Source organism: Oxyura jamaicensis, chromosome 1 (genome assembly GCF_011077185.1).
Source record: "Oxyura jamaicensis isolate SHBP4307 breed ruddy duck chromosome 1, BPBGC_Ojam_1.0, whole genome shotgun sequence".
Taxonomy (NCBI): domain Eukaryota; kingdom Metazoa; phylum Chordata; class Aves; order Anseriformes; family Anatidae; genus Oxyura; species Oxyura jamaicensis.
The window spans coordinates 29,025,525-29,048,128 of NC_048893.1; the positions used below are offsets into that span (position 1 = coordinate 29,025,525).

The 22,604-nt window shown below is 34.6% G+C and overlaps 1 protein-coding gene across 2 annotated transcripts in view; it reads left to right on the forward strand.

Annotated features, from left to right (window-relative positions):
* The window catches only part of IMMP2L (inner mitochondrial membrane peptidase subunit 2), a 436,484-nt gene extending 414,633 nt beyond the window's left edge, over positions 1-21,851 (forward strand). For both annotated transcript variants that reach the window (XM_035332214.1, XM_035332224.1), the window contains one exon: positions 21,357-21,851. In XM_035332214.1, the coding sequence (XP_035188105.1) occupies positions 21,357-21,476 (120 nt within the window). In that variant the 3' untranslated portion in view covers positions 21,477-21,851. The remainder of the gene's footprint in view (positions 1-21,356) is intronic.
* The last annotated feature ends 753 nt before the right edge of the window (positions 21,852-22,604 follow it).

The window sequence follows — 22,604 nt, forward strand, 5'->3', positions numbered from 1 at the left end:
GAAAAGAAAAGAAAAGAAAAGAAAAGAAAAGAAAAGAAAAGAAAAGACCGTGATAACAAACAACTGTGGATTGCATGCTTCCTGCAGCAAAAGTAATGCTAAGCGGGAAGAGAAACAGTGAAGTTCTCAGTGACTTCTACTTGTTTTTTTTGGTATTTGTGAAATATGATGGACAATTTAATTTTCAGATATTACAGTATTTCCAAATTATTCTAAAATTAGTGCTTTCTTGACAAGATAGGTAGCACTTTTAGACAGAGAACTCCCTGATGCATAAAATGTGATAGCTGCCTTGCTCTGCAGTCTAATCTTTGAAAATGTTGAGGCTTCCCAGCTAAAAAACTCTCAGGATCTGCAGTGGTCCCTCTGCATAGTGCCAGCCTTTCTACAGTCTTTAATGTCTTGGCTCTTATTGCTCTTCTAAAAATGCTACAAATTCTGTAGATATCAAGGTTTGTGACCTGTCAGATGAATTGTGTGTGAATTTTAGGGTATGTTCATGACTTAATAAAAAATAATAAATCTGCATCTACTTTTAGTACCTGCCTATGCACACTTTTCTTTCATCTTCAGATGGAAAAGCTACACTGTTCTAGGAACTAACTGTATCATGTTCTCTCGTTCCAAATAGCCATACACATCTCAATTAACAGTCTCCTTAATCGTTGTTTCTTCCTAGAAACAGTGTCCACGTGCTTTTAACCTGGCTTAATATATCTTTCCCAAGGCTTATTTCTGAAGATAATTTTCTAGTTGAACTTCAGTTTTTCCTTTGGGCAAGTCTGTGATGATACCAAGAGACTACTGATTGGATGACTCAGTTTTCCTTACTTCAGTCTAAGGAGGGTAGTGATTCTTCCAAAACAGCATATACAGTCAGTGTAGATTCTTCTATAATTCATGGAACAGTATAAAGCGCAAGAAGAGTATATCAAGGACACTTCATTTCAGAGAAAATATTAATGCACTACTTGCAGAAACAGAGTTCCAGCATAAATTGTTAAATATAACCACTTCGTTTCTCTCAGTTTTTGCTTTTCTTTCCTATTTCAAACTGAAACCAGAACCATATAGTTCACTTAAGCTTAACAAATACTATGAAAAATGAAACTTAGAGTCATGTTAGATTAATGTAACCATATACAAAAGTTATAAATGACTAAAAGCATTGTGTGTTAGTTAACCCTTAGTAAAACTAGGCACCATTTGAGACATAATTGTATTGAAAGTAAGGGAACAGGAAATTGTCAAACATGCCTTTGGTTGATATAAAAAAAAAAAAAAAAAAAAAAAAAAAAAAAAAACTTGATTTTTTTGTTTGTTTGTTTATAATAGAATAATACTATATACATAACCTGACACACAGAATTAGCAGGACACATAGAACTGTCTAAAACTAGATGAAGCCCAAACTTTCCATAGCACACCAGCTTCTGATATTTTCCAGCAATTATTTCTGCATCTCATGATTGCATGTTTTGCAGTGAATCCTCAATACATTTTTATTCTTCACTGTCTGCAGATTGCTCAGGCTTCACAAAAAAACATCCAGTCTTAAAGTACTTTTAGATGAAGTTCTTTTGACTGTGGGTAGTATAAAGTGACTAACTCATTTCAGATGTGGTACCATAGAGAAAACATGTCACATCTACTTCACTGAAAGTGGAATCAAAAAAATAAAACCTAGTACTTCATCTTAAATAAACTTTTTTTTTTTTTTTTTTTAATAAAAAGACAGTTTTGAGTAATTTAATAGTAGCCAAGAAGTCTTTGTTTTTCATTTATGTTTTACTTCTAAAATGAGTATTTTAACCCAGCCTTGCATTTTTTTTTTTTTTTTTTGGGGGGGGGGGGCGGGTGGGTAGGGGTTTGGGGCAGCATATAGCCATGGTTAGAACAGAGGCAGTATACAACAATGTCTTTGTTATAGCTGAGGTGAGGTGATTTCTGCCACTGAGCATAGCCGCTTCCTGAGTGAAGCATTTTAAAGCAACAAAATTAGATATAACAAATGTGCTATTTAGACAGGTTCTGCTACATTTTATCTGACTACCCCAAGGGACTTTGGCTTTACTATTCTCATATTCACTCACTTCCATAGCTGTCATGTAATATAATGCTGTTTAACGAATTGCACTTCAGAACTGATTCTACTCAAGGTCAGTAAGATTTCAAACACTGTAACCTATGTACAGTAATCCGCTTGCAATTATTACTGCTCTCCTTTAGTATAAAAAGAAGGATTTCTGCCATAGTTTTCTGAGGAAAACAGACAAACAACATTTCTCTCCCCACACCTTTCCCCTCCTCTGTATTTATTCATGAAGCTGGGAGGAAACCACAGAACCACAGAATTTTAGGGGTTGGAAGGGACCTCTAAAGATCATGGGGTCCAACCCCCCTGCAAAGCAGGTTCCTCAGAGCAAGCTGCCCAGGTAGGCGTCCAGACGGGCCTTGAATATCTCCAGAGAAGGAGACTCCACAACCTCTCTAGGCAGCCTGTTCCAGTGCTCTGTCACCCTCACCGTGAAGAAGTTCTTTTGCATGTCGGTGCGGAACTTCCTGTGTTCTATCTTGCGGCCATTGCCCCTTGTCCTATCCCCACAAACCACTGAGAAGAGGTTAGCTACATCCTTCTGTCTCCCACACCTCAGATATTTATAGACATTGGTAAGATCCCCTCTCAGTCTTCTTTTCTCCAGGCTGAACAGACCCAGGTCTCTCAGCCTGTCCTCACATAGGAAAGATGCTCCAGGCCCTGTATCATCTTTGTGGCCCTCCTCTGGACTCTTTCCAGGAGATCCCTGTCTTTTTTGTACTGGGGATACCAGAACTGGACACAGTACGCCAGGTGAGGCCTGACCAGGGCAGAGTATAGGGGGAGGATCACCTCCCTCGACCTGTTGGCCACTCTCCTTTTAATGCACACCAGGATCCCATTAGCCCTCTTGGCCACCAGGGCATACTGCTTGCTCATGGTCAACCTGTCATCCACCAGGACCCCCAGGTCCTTCTCCGCAGAGCTCCTCTGCAGTATCAAGTACTGTATACTGATCTTGGGCTGGTGAAATCCAAAGGGAGCTTTGCTGTTGTCCTCTCTAAATTTAGAATTAAGTCATTTAGGAAGTTAATTTAATGTCAAATTATGTTTTCCATTTATTTTGAGAATGCCTTTTGAATAGATGGATTTTAATGGAGAACATTACATAATCTTTAAGGCAATATAAAAACTCAGATTCCTTTAATCTAATTGTAAGCCTTGAACAGAGACACCCAAATTAATAGCACAGTTGCCTAGCCTCCATCTATAGTCCATGGAGAGAAATGGGAAAGACTTATGTTGTTTACTGCAAGTTTATATTACTTTGTTGAGGTCCTCTCCTTCCACTGGTTGTCTACAGAGTTTAATGTGTTTTTAAATTTAGGCTACTGTGTTAAGTGGAAGAATCCAAACTTGATGATTTTCTCACAGGATTTCAAGAGTATACTCTAAATAACCTTAATATTTTATCAGAGATTACTGCTCTCTCACACCTTTGTTTTAGACATCAGAGAACTTCAACAAAGAGTATTTAAATGACAACTTAAATCAGTCTGTTTCTTATGTCTTCACAACTCAAATTATGTTAGTTTGGGGCTATTAAAACACCTAAAGTATTTGCTTTATTAGCTCTCCAGCATGCAAACACCAATTTTTAGATCAGAAAGATGTTCATGTAGGCAGTTGCTCTGCAGAAGGCAAGACTGTAGCAAGTATACACAGAAATCTTTTGAAATTGTTCTCTGATGATTTCCAACGAACTTTTTCTATGTAAAAGCATGTACACTTGAAATAAAAAAAAAATACAACAGGATAAGCCAGGGACAACAGTAATAAAAATCTTCTCTGAATTTCTGTCTTCATCCACTTAAGGAGCTTAGAATAGGGCCTGCATATGATTTCTTTTGTGGTTATTTTTCCATGTGCTTCAGTAGACACTGGATCATACCAATAGGGTTAAAACCAGTGTCCATTGAAACAAATGAAATTACATCCTTTAAATCTAATAAGCTCTGTGTCAGTCTTATTGTAAATTTTACAGTAGTCTGCACTATATTCTAATAACTGTCTGAGTCTAATGTCTGTGAGGCAATTGGCTGCTCACTATTCACATAAATGGACAGGAGTTTTATAAATTTCGGAGGCAATGAGTGTTCCTCCTTGTTTGAGTAAGGCTTTGTTCTGGTAGAAAAACAAGTTCTCTAAACAAATCCCTCAGGTCATCAACACCTTTTAATGCTGGAAAGAATCTTTAGTGGCATTCACATTTCTGTTGTAGAACTCAAAATATCCGAGTTTTGTTGTTGTTTGTTTGTCTTGGTTTGCTTTGTAAAACTTAGTATTCCAGTGAATATTTTTTCTCTGATTTTTTTTTTTTCGTGTGACTTGGAGTATATTTCTTTAGCACTTTAGTAGGTACCATTAAAAAAAAAAAAAAAAAAAAGTGCCTGTGTACTAGTGACATTAATAAATCGCATGCATTTACTGCAAACTCTCCTGTTTCCCAGATAAGTTATGACAAGCTATGGCATTGTTACTTTATGCGTATTAGAAATAATAGTCTTCATCAAAAGGAAAATGCAGGACAGTACTAGACTGTCATCTACTTATGTCAGTTATAATACTGTTAAGCTTTGCTGTTTGCTCTGTTCTATACATTAACAGTTGAAACCAGTAAGATACAAGAGGTGAAGTTTAACAGATGCATATTTTACAATCTTCCATTAAACTGTTTTGTTTTTGTTTGTTTGTTTTTGTTTTAATCTTACATTTTACATTTGGTTTTGTTTTAGTCTTATATTTTACAAAGGAAATAAATCTTAGGGTCAGATTCAGGTGTCCTTATACGTGAAGAACAGCACTGGCTTACAGGAACAGTCCTCTCAGATTTACTGCAACTAGCTTTCAATTAAGTTACTAATCAGTTTGAGGAAGAGTTCCAGACTCCTGCCAAAGTTCAAATGACATCTGAAACTAAGACATTAAGAATTTCACAGCTCAGGATGGCTTTTTATATACATAATGTATCATTATTTAGAAACAACAGAACATTTTGGTTCTGTTTGGTTCATTATTGGTTCTGGATAGTTTTGTCTCCTCTAGGGAACACCAGTGTCAGTAACTGACTCTTAAATACCCTTAAAAATTACAATCACAACCAAAAAGTTATGAAAAAAAAATGAATATACAGGTTTTTATTTATTTATTTATTTATTTTCATTTTTCTATCACTGTCCTATCACTGGTAACAAAGATACTCTGGTGTTCATTTTGACATTCAATATCCATTTGTTTTATTGTCATCTAATTAACTTTCTGTAGATGAACAAATACATATTATTAACAAAAATAATTCTGGTACTTTTGTTAGCAACTATAATTTTAAACACTCCTCAGCTCAAGTGGATTATTTATGAAAAATAAAGGGCACTTTTTATTTCTGAATATTTATTTTATATGTTTCATACTTTTTTATTTTTTTATGCAGGTTTTTACTACACTTTGAAGGCTGAGGAGTTTTCAGAACCTTTACAGCAATCCTCACCATATGCTTAAAACAGCAAAGCAAAACAAAAACTTGCACCCAATGCTTTCCCTATGGGTGAGATGTCATGAGAAACTTGTTGACTCCTGACTGATAGAATTTGACACACTCCAAATCCAAAAAGGATTTAACACAGAAATGCCATAACTCATCATGTTAGCGTCTCTGTCAAACTGAGAAAAATTAAGGCCTCGTGAGCATCTTTGATACCTTTTCTGTTCAACTTATGGGTCTCATACTGTAATAGTGGTGTTTGGTAATGGAGAAACTGGGGAACACAAATTGAGTAATTCTCAATTTTCTAGTTTTTCAGTTGGATGATGTCAATATTCCATGATCTAGGAGGGAAAGGGAAAGAAAAAATATGTGCAAGGTCAGAAATTTAATTTTCTATTTTTTCAAGGCAATAATAAAAATGTCACTATTTTGTGATCAACTGGACCCATGTGTCAAGCATGAAATTTTCTGACAGTCTGTCATGTGAACACTATTTCTGACATGGCTTTAGGATCCTATCACAACTTATTTATAACCTATCATTTTAAATTACTTACAAATAGTTCTAATGAGCATGTTTCAAAATTTTGATATTTTAAACCCCTTTCAAAAAAACTCATTAAATAGAGATTAATTTTGGCATGGTTCTCAGTAATAAATCTCAAATGATAATCATCAAATAGGCTCAACCTTGTTAGTGTAGCAGAGATAAATTTAGTAGATGTGCTTTGACATAATAGAGTTTTTGATATGATATCTTTTAGTAGCTTCACATCTATGACAGTCAACTAAAGGAATATTTTGTGTGTATTTTGTACCAAAGTTAATGATGATATATATAATGTACTAAAGGATGGTAAGTGGTAATTGAACTTTTTTTTGATTGTCACAGCTTTGAGAAAATGTTGACTTTTAAGAGAGAGTCTCAATTTCTCTGTACATATATTTCATATACCCTGTCTAGCATTTTTATCAGGTCAATGGTTTTGTTTAGTGTTTTCAGAAATAAATATTAGTGACTAAGCAGTGTTCATAGTAATGCCATAGTACAGGCTAGTAGAATTATTATTATTACTTTTTTTTTGCAGTTGCATTTAAATAAATGCAAAGTCAAAAGGGCTGGGCAAGGGTAAGTTTTACTTCACAACAAAAATTGATTGAATTGTAAACTCAGCAACTGAAACTAGAGAAGTATTAAAGATTTTTTAAGCGCTAAAGCTAATAACCGAGGCCAGCCAAAATATTACCTCCAAGAACAAATCACTTTTATTATTTTCTTATCTGGATAGTTGCTATAGCATATACAGTATATATTCTACTGATTTTATATTTGTTTCATCTCTTTTTAGAGGAGTTCTCCTTAGAAACCCATATTCTTTGTGATTCAAAAGATGACCATAACAATTTGCTTTCATTGCAATCAGACAGCTGAGACAGCTCTTTGTGAATCTAGATGAGGTTTAAAAAAGTGACAAGGGAGATAGGACATGCCCCATTAATCTCAGTCATGGTCTAACCTAGGGTGTTGTTTTATGGCCAGAGAATTAAGTATTTGTTCAGATGCCACAGAATTTAGCTTTTTTATTGCAGCATTCCCTGTTTGTTTGAACTTGGATATAGATCTGTAATGGAAATTATTTTTGTATCCCTTCTCATCCAGATTCTGCTTGCAGTTAAGCCTAGCTCTCCACCCTTCCTCATAAAATATAATGGAGCTATGTAGTGGAGAGTCCAGGAACCTGAGCTAGGTGCTGTTCTGCTTGGCAGTGGAGGAAGATTGGTGGTATCTTCTGCCTAGGGAACACTGCAGCCAGCAATTCAGAAGCCTCAAAAAGGAATAATTGAGGCCAGCTGGCCTTTCTGGACACACAAATGGGAAAGGAACAGGACCGCCAGAATGGCATCAGAGAAGTCACTGCAGAGTTGTAACTTGATTTAACACATAGGAAAGCATCAGGATCCTGTCCAGATATGATCGGTGCTTCCCTGCACAAACACGTACTAGAGAGCCATGCAATGGTTATAAATTATTTTCTGTAGAGATCTGGAAGAGAGTATGAAGAAAGGTGATGTAAAAGTATTTTGAGATTGCAGAAAGAGCTGCTTTACTGTAGAACATAGAATTTGCTGTGTGGGACTGTCATTGCAATGGAGGTTAAAGATTATTTTTGCTAAGTTTGAAGCTCTCAACCTCTTACTTAATGCATTAGTACTGAATTGAAATGTTTTCCAGTTGTAGGTAATGCTCATTGAGTTTGTGTTGTTACTGAGGCCTGGAAAGGAAACCTAATTTGAGGGTGTGAGTTGTTCAAGCAACTCTTAACACCTACCCAAAGTTGTTGTTCTATCTACAACTTCCTTTTTATTTTATTTTTTTTTCCTGAAATTTGTTGAGATTCTGGACCTGCATTTGTTTGCTTTTCAAAAGAACTCCACTTTTCCTTATCGTTAGATACTAACTTCCATCTTCTTACTTGCTGTGTTTAGAGTATCGTGATTTTGACTCATAATATGCATTTGACTCATGGTTAAAATCCCATCCTCATGGCCACAAACATACGGTGTGGCAGCTTCCAGTTTGAGATTGATTCACTCTTCAAATGGGTTAATGGTGCATACCACCAGATGGTGAGACTTCTGAGGACAAGGCAGCTTCAGATTCTCCTCTGTGTGTGTGTGACTCCAGACAGCATTGGGACTTGGATTCTGAAAGAAATTTACAATATAGCATGGAAGCATGTCTCCGCAGGTTTTGGTGTGAGGTTTATTTATTTTTATTTTTTAATTTTTTATTTTTTTTTCTGTTCAATTAAATAAGCATTGGACTCATTGAACAAGAAAATGCACATAATATTGTTTGGGAAACAAGAAGGCACAGTCGTCAAGTTCAGATTGGCTTGCTTAAGTTGTTCAGTAGTAAGGGAACAAAGATTCTTCAGACAGGTTGCCAGATCTCCCTTGCAAAGCAATGGCAATTCCATAGCCTTTACCTGTAGCTGACAGTAATTCAGCTAGAATAGTAAAGCAAACTAGAAGATGAACTATGCATAATGGCTTCAGAATCATATTTATTTTAAATTTATTTATTTATTTATTTTATTTACTTTGCATGTTAAGATCGTGATGCAGAAAAAAACAACTCAGTAAACATACAGACTATATTTTTCCAGAGCAGACTGATGAAAATGTGTCAGGATGTGCTGTCTGCACATCACTACTGCTGTCTCCTCAGCTAATGTCAGAGACAGTATTTGGGTCTCCAGGCATTATAGCAATGATGATGGATATGCGGTCTGCTGCTGACCTAAAATGTGATTTCTGTCCCCTAAAACATTGATGTACAAATAAATATTTGATTTGCAGTATATCTTGAGTAAGGTTGTGTAACAAAGGTAAGCGCTTAAAAGGAATTTTAATTTGGTTGATTTTTATTCTGGAATTGGAAGAGCTCTATACAATGAATTATTTTTAATGGTGTTAAGTTTTAACATTTAGATCTTTCAGCTCCTAAATGTGCTAATCCTTTCGCTTTACTGATGACCTGGCAGTCCTGTGTGGTTATATTTTTCTAAAGTAGCCTAATAGCTGCATATAATCTGAAAAATTGAGTAATTTAAAGAGTTAATAAATCTGGATCATCAGCTCTCTGGAAATTATATTCATTTTATTTTATTTTACTTAATTTTAATAATGTGCTCAAGTGTTTTACTTGAATATTTAAAGTTCAGCACATGCTTTTCTGAACTATGGCTTGATTACGACTATGAGAGAATATTTTATTAAATATGCAGGAAACTGAATTCATTAGTCTTCCATTACTTTCTTGCTCATGCTATATAGCTTAAGAACAAGTCTTAATATCTTCTTGAGATAAATATAGCTCTTGATGGCGAAGTAGTGGATTAAATCTGGTTACTGTGTTTGGCTAAAGAGGAAGGTAACTTTTCATTTTGAATGAACGCAGTCAGTGCCTCAGTTATTTGGTTTATAGTATCCCGTCTTGCTACTTAATGGTGTGTTAAAGAAAACTAGAGATCAAGGGGAAAATAGAAGGGGGGAAGAAATAAAAGGATATTCCAGGAAGAATACCATATGTCTTGAAGAGAGCGACTGTGTGTTGTGGTTTAACCTGGCTGGCAGCTAAACACCACACAGCCGTTCGCTCACCCTCCCCCCTCCCTCTCTGGGATGGGGGAGAGAAAGGGGAAAGTGAAGCCTATGAGTTGAGATGAAGACAGTTGATTAAGACAGGAAAATAATAATAATAACAATAATAACAATAACAATAATAATGTATACGAAACAAGTGATGCACAATGCAATTGCTCACCACCCGCTGACCAATGCCCAACCCAACCCCGAGCAGCCAGCCCCCTACCCCAGCTATCCACCCCATATATTGTTCAGCATGACGTCAGATGGTATGGAATACCCCTTTGGCCAGGTTGGGTCAGCTGTCCTGGGTTTGTCCCCTCCCAGCTTTTGCTGCACCCCCAGCCTGCCCGCTGGCAGGACAGAGCGAGGAGCTGAAAAGTCCTTGGCATAGTGTAATCACTGCTCTGCAGCAATTAAAACATCAGCATGTTATCAGCACTCTTCTCATCCTAATCCAAAACATAGCACCCTACCAGCTACTAGGAGGAAAAATAACTGTCCTAACTGAAACCAGGACACCGTGACTGTCTACAAAGTATTTTTCCTATGCCCTAGTGAATCTGAGACATTAATGTGCAGTAAGAAGTAGCACAGGACTTGCAGGAATCTTGTACCCCCCTCCGTGAGGAGACACAGTAGCCATTAGAAGTTTTCCTGGGACATCTCAAATGGCAGAATGGACCTCATTGTTTAGGCCAATGAACTGGACCTGTAATGGTCAGGAAGCTCAAATGTGGTCTCCTCCTCTCCTTCCTTGTTCTTCTGACATCCGCATAATGACAGGGAGCTACATCACCCCAACTGCTGGTCTCCTGCCTCTTGTCAAGATCAGTCAGCTCTGCCTGGGTGCCCTGGTAAGTGGGACAGGCCTGGTGGTTTCACCCAATATAGTCACTTCTCTATAAAATTTCCTTCTCCATACCCATACATGAAACCTGTTTCCTTGCAGAGGGAGTTTTCTGTGGAGAATTAAACAATCATCTGACGACATGTGAAATCTAGCTTTGTAGAAGTTAGACTACAGAACTACAACAGCATCTGAATAAGGATATGAATGTTAATATACTTCTGATTACTTTTTTTGTGTGTGTGAAGCTTTTTTCCTCAGCAGAACCTGTTATGCCATTATCTTAAGCTGATCAACAATGAACTAAAGAAAAAAAAATGAATATGAAGAGGATTAGTTATGTAGGATGAGGAAATTATATTCATAATTTTTAATGTTGATTATTTAATCACGATTTCTGTTACAAAGTGAAAGGATAGATATATGATCTGAATTATACCAAGAATTCGACGATTGTCACACTGTCATAAAAACATGGAATTCTAAGTAATACTAAGACTGATTAAGGAAAAAATGAATGTTTTGGGCATAGTTTTTTCCAAGTAAAGTAAATGTTGATTTTAGTGCATTTAATCTCTTCTCTGTAGGTTCAACAAACATACAGAATAAATCAGATAAAGACAAGAGAGGAAGTATTTTAACATTCTTAAATTCATAGCTATAAGGGGGAGAAAGATCTTTGTGTATATATAAAATATTTGTTATTTTTTTCCTGTAAATCAGCCCAGAGAGATTACACATTTACAATTATCTTGATGAAATTTACCATTTCAGATGAGCTCTAGCCATCCTCACACAAAGACCTCTATTAAAAAGTCTTTTATAATTTTAATAACATATCATGAAGCTATTTAATGACTATTTGATATCCTAGCTGCTCATTGAATATTTACTCCCCATTGCTTTTCATAGCTTATATTGCCAACAGCATGCTTTCTGTAAGTCAAACTGCTTCTGTATGCCATTTTAGAATAAAATATAAGTAAGCCTCACAGTAGGATCTTTCTTGAAATATTTAGTAAAGTAAGTGGAATAGTCTGTTGAACAGTGGTCTTTTAAGGTAAGAGAAAGTCAAAATGATTTTATTAACAGTATTGCAACAACTTCATTTGTATCAGATTAAAATTGTGGAAATGTGTGATAAAAATGGAGAAGCTTTGAGTATGTTGGCAGATTTATTTGCTGAACATACAAGCTATTACTGAAAACGTCTGAACATTTCTCCAATAACAGTTGTAATATTGTAAAGTGCTGCACCATTATTTATTTTTTAATTCATAGGTATTTTCTCACCTACTTTCCTGAATTAGCTCTTCTTGCTACTGCCAACCTTCTATACTTTGTCATTTTTTTCCTTACCTCAGCATTTGATAATTATAGTAGCATGATCTTCCCTGTTTGCCAGGTATGTGCCAAGTAATATTTAAGGTAATAACGGTTCCCAGATGCCTGGGGTCTGGTGCTGCCAATGCCACCCTGTCTCAGTGCTCATTAACAGAGCCACCCAGGCTGGCAATACCCCTTACAGAGTAGGGGCAGCAGTAGGATGGGATGTTCTCCATAACATCCCGTGGTGTTGACACTTCTCTGGGTTTATAAATAGCCCTGTTTTCCGAGCGGTGAGACAGAGGGCTTTCCTGAGTTTCTGGGAAGAATATGTAGAATACAAATCAGATGCAAGAGGTAACTAATGTGCAGGATTTTTTTCTTCCATTCACTTGTCTTGAGGAAGAATTTGAGTGCATCTAGAAACTGAAGACTATTATTGTGTTCCGAGAGGAAAAAAAAAAAAAAAAAAAAAAAAAAAAAAAAAAAGGATTAATTTTGTGTGGGTGCAGCCACACTTCCAGAACTTTGGTGGAATTTGATCTTTCATCTTAGCTTGTTTGCTCAGCTTTGCAATGCTAGTCACTCATTGCTAGGTCCTGCTTTCTAAGAGGCAGATTTTGCTGGACATCTCCATGAGTGTGTACTGGATAGCAGAGCATGAGTGTCCAATCTTGCAGCAGCATTTAAGAGCATCACAGTCAATCCTGTGGCCAGAGTGGTGCCATGGAGAGCACACAACACCACAAACAAGGGAAGTGGAGAGCATGGTTTCACCTGCTCAAGCAGCATCCTATAGAGATGAATTGGGTCTGCAGCATAATGGCATAGTGAGATGGCAAATGCAGTCTCTGGGTAGTTTGTGAGCTCTGGGAGCTAATCTGTGACACCTGCCATTGTCATCTCTTACAGTTGTGTTTGCCAAAGCTTTAGAATGAAACTCTGAATTAATGACACAAAACAGAACAAAAATGGAAATCAACTTAATTTGTAACGTACAGCATTTCTGCATAGTGTCCTAAGTATTCAGTCAAAGACAGTACACATAATCAATATCAGTGTAGTAAGCTGAAAAATGTCACTAAGCCTGACATTCTTCTGACTCTGCTGGCACTAACACAATGCCTTGCTGAATAGGAATTCACACTGAAGGCTTTTATATATTCCTGAATAATTGATACACACAGATTTAGGATATAGCTAATGCTTTCTATGTGAAGATAATAAGTGTGTTGTGAAAATTGTTTCCTGCCACTTAATTTATCCATTCTTTAAAATATTGAATTGCAAATATATTACTGCTTTTAAATGTGGGTCTTTTTTATGAATGCTATTAGTACATGTTGTTCTTCTGTTGAGTTACATGACTTAGTGGCAATCCTATTTAGTCTCTGAATTTTGTGCTTCACCCAGTGAAATATTAAAAAGCTTTTAACTATTAAATTATATTTATGTATAAGCAGCATGCAAAGCACATCATAATGTGCGCTAAGCAAATTCTTTCACCGTTTTTGTAACTAGAAATCTAAAATAAATAATAGATTGGTTTGTAAATCTTTTTGTAGACCTATTTAGCGTAATATAGACCTATTTAGCGTTATCATAAGCAAGAAAGAATAATTTCTAAGAATGCTATACTTACTGAAGATAAAAGACTAGTAGCACTCTGTTATATGTTAACCTCTTTTTAAAATACTTCTTTAGAAAACACTGAAGAAAAAACTAGGAAGGCACAAATAAATTAATTAACTCTGGTGCCATTTCAATAATGTATCCTTGACTATTCCAAGATAATGCACTGAGACAGAACTTAGCTCACACACTATTTGTACCCAGCCCACTACTTTATATAATTTACTAATATTAGGTATTGGCAACTGATTTCTTCACAAATTGAATAAAAATACACTACTTGATAATGTATTCCCTTATATCTCCACTACTATTATAAATGTTAATCCAAGTTCAAGGTAAACCAGTCTCTATGCATGGATAACTGTAGAAAGATCTAATATGTGAAAAATATTTTGTTTTCAGTGATCATTTCCTTCTTTGACCTCTTCTGAAATGTAAGGCTTAAAGTAGATGTGCAGACTTGATTGAACAAAAAAGAATATAACCCAGTTATTTTGATATTTAGTAAATTACATTTTTTTTCAATTCAATCAATAAGATGAGCTTTTATTACAATGCACTTACTTCTTCTGATATGAACAGCTTAAACTACAAAACCATGTTGGATCAGAGCAGTCACAATTGTTATACTAATTTCAGACAAATATTTTGTGCTAACAGGCAAATTTTGTTTCTGGGAATCATCCATTGCATTTGAAACATATTACTCTTTGCTATTATGTCTGTGCATGCATGCACATGTAGTGCATGTGCATCACTTCCGAGCGTCACATTTGAGTGTCACAATTTTCACAGTTTAAAACTTTCTCAAAATTAAATTATTGTCACAATGGGGATTTATAAATTTACACATACTTTTATAATATATTTGCTATCTATATAAATACTTCTGAATTTGATAACTTTGATAAGGACCTTTACTGATTATACTGTAGCTCAGTGAAAGAAAATGCATATGGAATGTTTTATCTTTAGCTGGAGCTGCTGCTTCAGCTATCAAACTAATGGAACCGTAATGGGACACTTACTAGCAAAATTAATGGGCTGCATTCTTTTCTTTGTCACTAGATCAGTATGGCTCCATTAGGTCTGATTTGTTCAGGGACAAGAGGAAAGAATGATGAAGATGCTAGTATTTTGCTGAAAGGAATCGATTACTGTATTTTTTAAAAAATATTCATGAGCTAGTTAGCATCTTGTTTTGCTAACCTTCAGCAAGCTGATGTAAATTAAACAAAATCTGTTTTGGTATGGTTTTATTTACACATTAATTTATTGATTTTCATCTTTCTGTGATTCTTACATACAGAAAAAGAAGGAGGTCAAGGATATTTGTTTCTTCTGCCATTGTTCATTATCCCAGGTACTTCTACTAGAGGAAGTGGTTTCTCTGGGATTTTACTGTAATCCACAAGATTTTATTTTTATTGAGCCTTTTTTCCTGCTACTGCACTTGATAGTAGCTGTTTCAAAGTTCAGCCATGTACAGAAAATGAAACGTAATAGCAATCATGTTTACTTTCTATTAAAGTATGGATTTTCTGAAGAGACTAATTTACTGGGAGAATTCTCTGTGAGACCATTTTACACCTACAACCTAATATCAAAGCCCAGCGTAACAACCTTTCTTAAAGACAAGCAATCTAATTTGACACAGATACCTATCCCATACTATATATTTTTGTTAGTATTTTAGCTGAAACACTGCATAGTTGCCTAGGTATTTCTATCCTGAGATTTTCTTTGAGATTTTGGGGGATGAAGTAGTCCATAACTCTCTTTTCTCATTAACCTCATCCTTTTTGAGATGGTTTTCAACCTCCATAAAATTTGACATTTCCAGTCTTTCAGAATCCATATGTTTGCTGGTCATCTCTAAATCTCCCTGGCTAGCTCCATATTAGGGTTTTTTTCACCTGCTGTGCATGGGTACCTTTCAGAACCTCTGTGGGGAGCAACAAGTATCCAGTCAGTAAAATGCAGTCTGCATACAACTCTACTGCTAGAGGATTTCCCCTAACCCCATCCCCAATGATGTTGTGTTATGCAACAGAAAATCTGAGGACATTGTTTTAAGTAAGCTGATGTTCCATAATGAAGAGCATGTGAAAGACTGTATATAAAGATTCTTTACTAATGTATATATGAAGAACAACAAAAAAAATAGTGAGAATATAGTACTTCAGGGAATAGAAAGCATAATTTGAAACACCAGTTGTGTTTAGTATTGTTTTCTCTTTTGGGCTTGAGAGAACTTTAATTTTTGTGTTTGCATGTTTGTCATTGTCCTTGGATTTTGGAAGGCCTGTGCAGTACTGCTATACAGCATATGAGACTAAAGCAAATGTGACTCCTCAAAACCAAAGGCTAATAATGTATGCCTTAAAAATTGTGATTTTCCAGCAGTTGATGAAATTTCTCAGGTAGACAGGTTAAAATATGTGGCGTTTTTAATGTTCTGTTTCTAGTTAGGTAGCTATTATTGTTCTCTTTCAGTGAGATTTAAAGGATTTGCACAATTTAAACATTTATTAATGGGACCAGGAGACAAAACACAAATTAATAATGATTTTTTATTTTTTTTTTCTAGGTTTAAACATGATAAAACAAGATCATTTTAAGATAGTATTTTTAAGTAGCATTTCTTTCTTCAGAGGAAGTATATTTATATTTAAGTACTTATTCAAGTGCATCTTAAGAAAAGATTGTTGTGTTGATCCAATATTATAGATTGCTACTGTGCTTTTTTATTATCTTCCCATTCTCTTTGCTTATCTTCCTGTGTCACATCTAGATACTCCAAGATTTCTTATGTTATTTTATACTATTTGGAGCACTTGTCCTCCTCAAAAAGAGGGGAAAAGCTGTTTTAACAAATTGTGTGGGCATCCTGAATTCTTCACCAGGAGGACTGCGATGTTGATTGTTGCTTCTTCCTCACTTTCTTGGTGCTAATTTAATACATCTCCTGACATGTATTTTGCCTTGTTTCTTCACTTATTGGCAAATCATTTTTTATCTGTATTTATTGTACATTGTGTGTTTATTACACTCCTTGTTCTTCTGAACTCTTTGATAGCCTTAAAACCTTTTTGTCCACCTCCCCATTCAGGTGCTTTTCAAGTGATCATTGCTATTTAAACTTGCAGTCTTCAGGGTCATCCTGTGCCCATTTCTTAATATCCTATGCCTACAATCATGTAACCCATATTATTGCATGAAGGTAATAAATATTTCTTTCTACATAGAAATACATTTCTTTCTACTTTTTGATATATACAAAGAAACAAGCAAAAACTATTATACTGAAAGATTCTGCAAATATAAGGAAATATAAGCAAATATAAGTAATATAAGCAAAAGTATAACAAAATATACCAGCGGATCATTGGAAAAATGTTGCAGCTAAGCAAACTAAATAAAATGCTAGCAGGCAAGGGCAGTTCTAACAAAGCCTGAGCAAGAAGTTCTTGCAGAGCTGGTACAAGATCTGCAGCTTGTTATTAGCAATGGCAATACTGGCTTGGAGGGTTACAATAACAGCAGAACAAAATGTTCTTGTACTGCTTTTTGTCTTTTTTGTCTTATTATTACTTCTAATTAGCAAACTGACTACTTAGGAATCTAGATATAGAAAAGGTTGTAGACACCTATTCTTTTGATTCTGTATTGCTTTCTCAGGTTATATTAAGTGCTACTGTACTTTCCTGGTTTAGTGTTGTTAATTTTAAAATCCTGGCTGTTTAATCTAGATCCAACTCACCAAAGGTTCAAGGGGAAAAGAAGCAAACAGATATCTTTGGGGAATGCTCCTAACCTAAAGTGATTATCACAACCTGAGTAGACTTTCCATATCCTGAGAAAGCTGAGAATACCATTGTTAAGGTCACATTCTTATCCAGACTTTTCCTTTTCTTGAAATCTGGACTGAGGACTTGGATTTCATAGAAGATTTGGTGAGCACCACTGCATGCTACTTCTCCACAGGATTCTCAGTCTCAGTGCTGCTTGTCCCATTGTGATTAGAGATTAGAAAAAGCATCATGCTAAGGGACAGTGAAGATTTAAAATAGCAAACAGATGAGAAAAAGTGGAAAGTACAGTCTGTAAATCATTGAGAATTTTAAAATGATGTATTTTGGAATCAAGACAAGTAATACATACTTGCCTGTATACCAACTACCTATTCTATACCAACAGAGGTGCACTTATCCTAGCCTGTTATGACAGAATGAGAAAGAAATATGTAAATATAACTGCTGATAGCACAACCAAGCTTAGGCTTATCTTCTCTAATGCAGTGCAAAAACTAATCAATCTCCATGCAACTAACATAGTAACAACAAGCAGGCTTTGAGGAAATATGCTTTTATCACAGTAACAGTGTCAAAACTTCATTCAAAACTTGTTTTGTGATAAAATTTCTATCTCAAACAAACAAACAAAAAAAGGCTTCTCAGTTGGTCGATTACATATTTAAATATTAAAAAATAAATTAAAAAATAATAATGCCTAAAGAGCTCAGGTTGGGGAGAATAAGATGGATTCAGTTCAAAATAACATCTGTTGTTGCTACAGCAAGAATAATTAATAGCTCATAATGCAGAAATAAGAATCAACTATTTAGATTGAGGAATGTATTTCATTTACAAACATGACCAAGAGATATTAGCAAAAAGTTTTCATGTCAGAAGGCAGTAAACTTATTTTCTTAAGTAAAAAGAATAAGTAATGTCTGTAAGGGAACTGATCAATCTTTATTTTAATAGATTATTTCAGTATTTCACTGTTGCAACAGAAAGTGTGTCCTCTCTGTTTACCCTCAGTCCACATCTAGCCTTGTTGAGGGTAAACCCGTTAACAAGGATAGGTTATTCACTGCGAACAATTCTGTTCTTCTCTTCTCTGTGAAATTCATGGCTTCTGTGGTTACTACAGAATAATAATAGGCAAAAGTTATTAAGATTCTTTGCAGAAGTCAGACAGCAAGGTGCTTTTAAAGTGAGCCTTTAAGTTATTATAAAATAAGCGCTATAGCATCACTGTCATTTGTTATTTAGTAAAGACGTCCATAACCCTACAATACCCATTTTTTACTTTTTAACACTTGTCATGTTGTCCTGTAAATCAGGTTTATGAGAAGGATATTTTTTTATTACTTTCAAGTAAGATGATGGTCAGTAGAAGTAATCCTCTGAGCAAAATTATTCCCAGTCTGAGCTTCAAACAAGTTTTGATTCATTTATTATATTCTCAGTCTGTGTACAGACCTCCTACTGATATCAGTAACAAGCAATGCTCTGAGAAAAACACAGAGCTTTGAAAATGAGATGGTATTTGTGTTTGAGAAGAGTATTTTAATATTTTTCTCTGTACAAATGCTGTCATATTTTATATGCAGTAGTGGAATTTGCAGTAGTTTTTTATTTTGACACCAACCTGTAATGTATGCTATTACGCTGTATACTCAGAGAACAAATCCACTTGGTGATGTTACATTTGCAGAACACTTTATGGAATAATTAAGATAAAGGATATTGTGAATTCTGTAAATATCAAAAAAACTACACAGAACTATGTCAAGACTTAAAAAAAAAAAAAATGTAGCTAAATCGTATCAAAAAGTTTTTGTCATTTTGCAGTCTGGATATATATTGTCCTTTGCTTAAGCGTAGGATAAAGAAGCAATGTATCGGAAATAAGTGATCCTTGCAAAAGATCAAGCAAGTGAAATACAATGCTGGACTGTGATTTCAGTGATCTACTTCAGATTCTTTTAGATATTGTGGGTTATTAAGTAACCAAATTATACTCAAGTAATTCAGCACCTGCTTCATCAAGCTACAGAATATGGAATTAGATATAGACCACTTCAGCTTCACTGATTTGATTATGTAGTAGAGAGAGACCGGTGAATATACATTAATCCTATGAAATTAAATCAAGAAAATTAGTTGAAGATATTCCTAGGGGCCTATTTGGTGTCCATTTGCATAAAATGCTGAATTACCTGCTTACTGATTTTTTTTTTTATTATTATTATTATTATTTTTTTTTTTTGGTGTGATGAGAAATGAAATGGAATTGAAGAACTGAGTTTACATAAAATTTTAAGCAAGAATGTACAGGTTCAAAACAGAAGTACTTTTAACTTCTGGCTCCTATAACAGCCAATATCAGCTCATTAGTATATAAGGACAAAGGAAGTACATATTTTTTCTCTCAGTGTTTCCTAATTTGGATCATAGAGACCATGCTGTTCAGTTATCTGTGATGGAATCTGCTTCTACTATTATTTTCTGAACCAGTTTGTTATTCTGGTATGTTCTCTTCAGTATCCTGTATAATGTAGTCAGGCATGATGTAAGTGTGCACACTGAAGAAGCAAGTCCTTTTTCTTGGCTTTAAAATTTGTTTAAAAAACTGTTATCTGATGTTTTCTTATTCTTATGAGAAATTATAACATAACAGGCAAATAAGGCCTATACATGCTTTCCAGATGCCACTTATAAAATTGTTGTTTTCTATATAGGAGTCTAAATTAATTAATCTTTTCACATAAAGGCACATTGCAATATTTCTAACCATGTTTGTTTTTGTTTTGTTTTGATTTTTTTTTGTAACTTTTCTGTTATTATTGGCTACTTTATGGTGGGAAGCTTATTACTCATTAAGGTTTTCAGAAGGAGTCTAAAGTTTAAGATGCTGAAATCTGTCCTTTAGGCATTTCAAATTGAGTGAGATTAACTCCATACCAGTATGGACCAGCAAAGCCTGTAAAATCCCAATCTGAAAATGAGACAGTTCTATTCTCAAAAAATCTTTAAAAGTTTTCAAAATTTCTTAATCTAGACATTTCTTCAAAATCTTCAAAATGTTCTAGTGCAAGCATTTCATACTGTATTTGAAAAGAGCCTTGTTTATAATTTTCTTAAGGTCTTCTAAGCCATTCATTTTTCTAAACCATGTCACTTATAAGAGATTCATTTGTAAGCACTCCAATATTGACTTTTATTTCATTTTACTGAATTAATACATCAGTAAAGCAAAATTATTGAAATAACACATTAATAAATAATATTAAATTTCTTGTAAAACATTTACAAGAAACATGAATAAAGTTTTAAGTAGTCCTAAAACTTCAAAAATATTTTATTTATAAACATATTTCAAATAATTCTGCCAGAAATACATTTTCATCCTAGGGAAATATTTACAATTCACAGTAATTTCTATTTTTGGTTGGAGACAAAACTGAATTTTGAAAGACAGAAAGAGACGTGGAAAGTACAGCACGTTTGAGAAAAGATAACATCCTGGTATGGTTAGTGTATGTAGCTCAAAACTGAAATACAGGTTTTGTTGAACTTATCCAGAACTGATAATTGAACCTTTATCTGCCATACCCAAAAGAATTAATCACCACAAGCTTTTGGTGGATTATAAAATATCTCACCTGTTTTGACTGGCTGCTGCTTCTTGAATCTGAAAAGACAATCCTAGTTCATGCTTGTTACAAACAATGCATTTCAGCAAGTTGTATTGGGTTCCACAAAAAGTTTTATCAATAAAAAAAAGAATTGTCACTGAAGCAGTTTTTCTTTTTCTCTCCTTACATGCATGAGGCATTCTTTATGCATACAAACATTCTTTACACATACAAAGAATGCATTCTTTATGCATACAACACTATGCATACAAAGTTCTCTGCTTTGTATTCTCTCATTGTTCTAACAAGTCATCATGTATCTCCCAGATTTCACTTAATTTGCCATATTTAATATTCTCTCTGGTTTATATTTTGGGTGCAGGTTTCTCTTGGACTTCTACATGCCCGTGCTACTCATATCCTCTGGCCTCCAAAGCGCTGGCAGAAGCTAGAGCCAATACTACCTCCAGAGCGTAAACCACTCCAGAGAGAGCAAGAGTGACCTAAATGTTCAGATGGAAGAACACTGAAGTGGAGTTTAGCCAGCAAGAACTGCAGTTGTTATCACTTGTAAAACTTAGCCAAGGGTGCTTTAACATCAGGTACCATATCAGCAAATACATGCAATATCTTTATGTTAAAATGTCATCTTAAGAGTAAATTGTTTGTTTGGTTGTTTGTTATAATTTCAAACAATAATTTCAAATAATGCATTGTGCATTACTTAGTTTGGAAATAATTACACACTGGTTGTAGGTTTAAACGTTCAATTTTCCTGGGAGCAGTAAAATGACTGAGTTGTTATGTCTCTATCTGCGCTTCTCTGGATAAGAAATTGTTAAAAACTTCAATAAAATATTTTAATCTTTTACATTCAGTTTATTTCTTCAGTAAACAAAGAGATCCTTCATTATTATTTTTGATTGTACATGAAAAAAAGCCACATTTACACATACTATTTTTAATACTGAAGAATTAGTACTTCTGTAGCTGAAAGGTTAATCATATATGATAGATTTTTTTTTTCAAAAAGCTAATGAGTTTTTTTGTTGTTCTTTTAATGTGCTTCTGTTTATTATTAAACTGAGTACATTTTACCTATTTTTAATATCTCTTTTGGGACTGCTATATAAACATTCCTTGTATATATTGCTGAAGTAAATATTCAGTCAAAACGTGTACCAGTTACATTGCAGTATCTGAATGTAATGCTTCACTCATTTCTCAAGTATAGTAAAACGTTACTACTTATTGCCATATTTATTTGAAAATATGTAATTAATATATAAATACTATACAATTAGTACTATAAATACATAGTGTAAGTATACTCTGAATGCCTAGTAAAGCTTCTAGACATTAGAAATTAGGAGAAAAATGACACCTTTTCAGCTGCAGATTAATGAGCCAGCTTATTTTCATATTTATTCAATTTTACTTCAGATAGGATTATACTTAAAAAATTTAACAGATCACACAAAAGGTCTTTAAACATTTCAGCTACAATCATGCAATTATCAGAACTTCAGACAAGATAAAAATAATATATAGCTCTTTGAAGCCACATATCTGTGTATCAGTGAGATGACAGGTTCAATCACAGTGAAAATTCTATATTCTCTAGATGCTA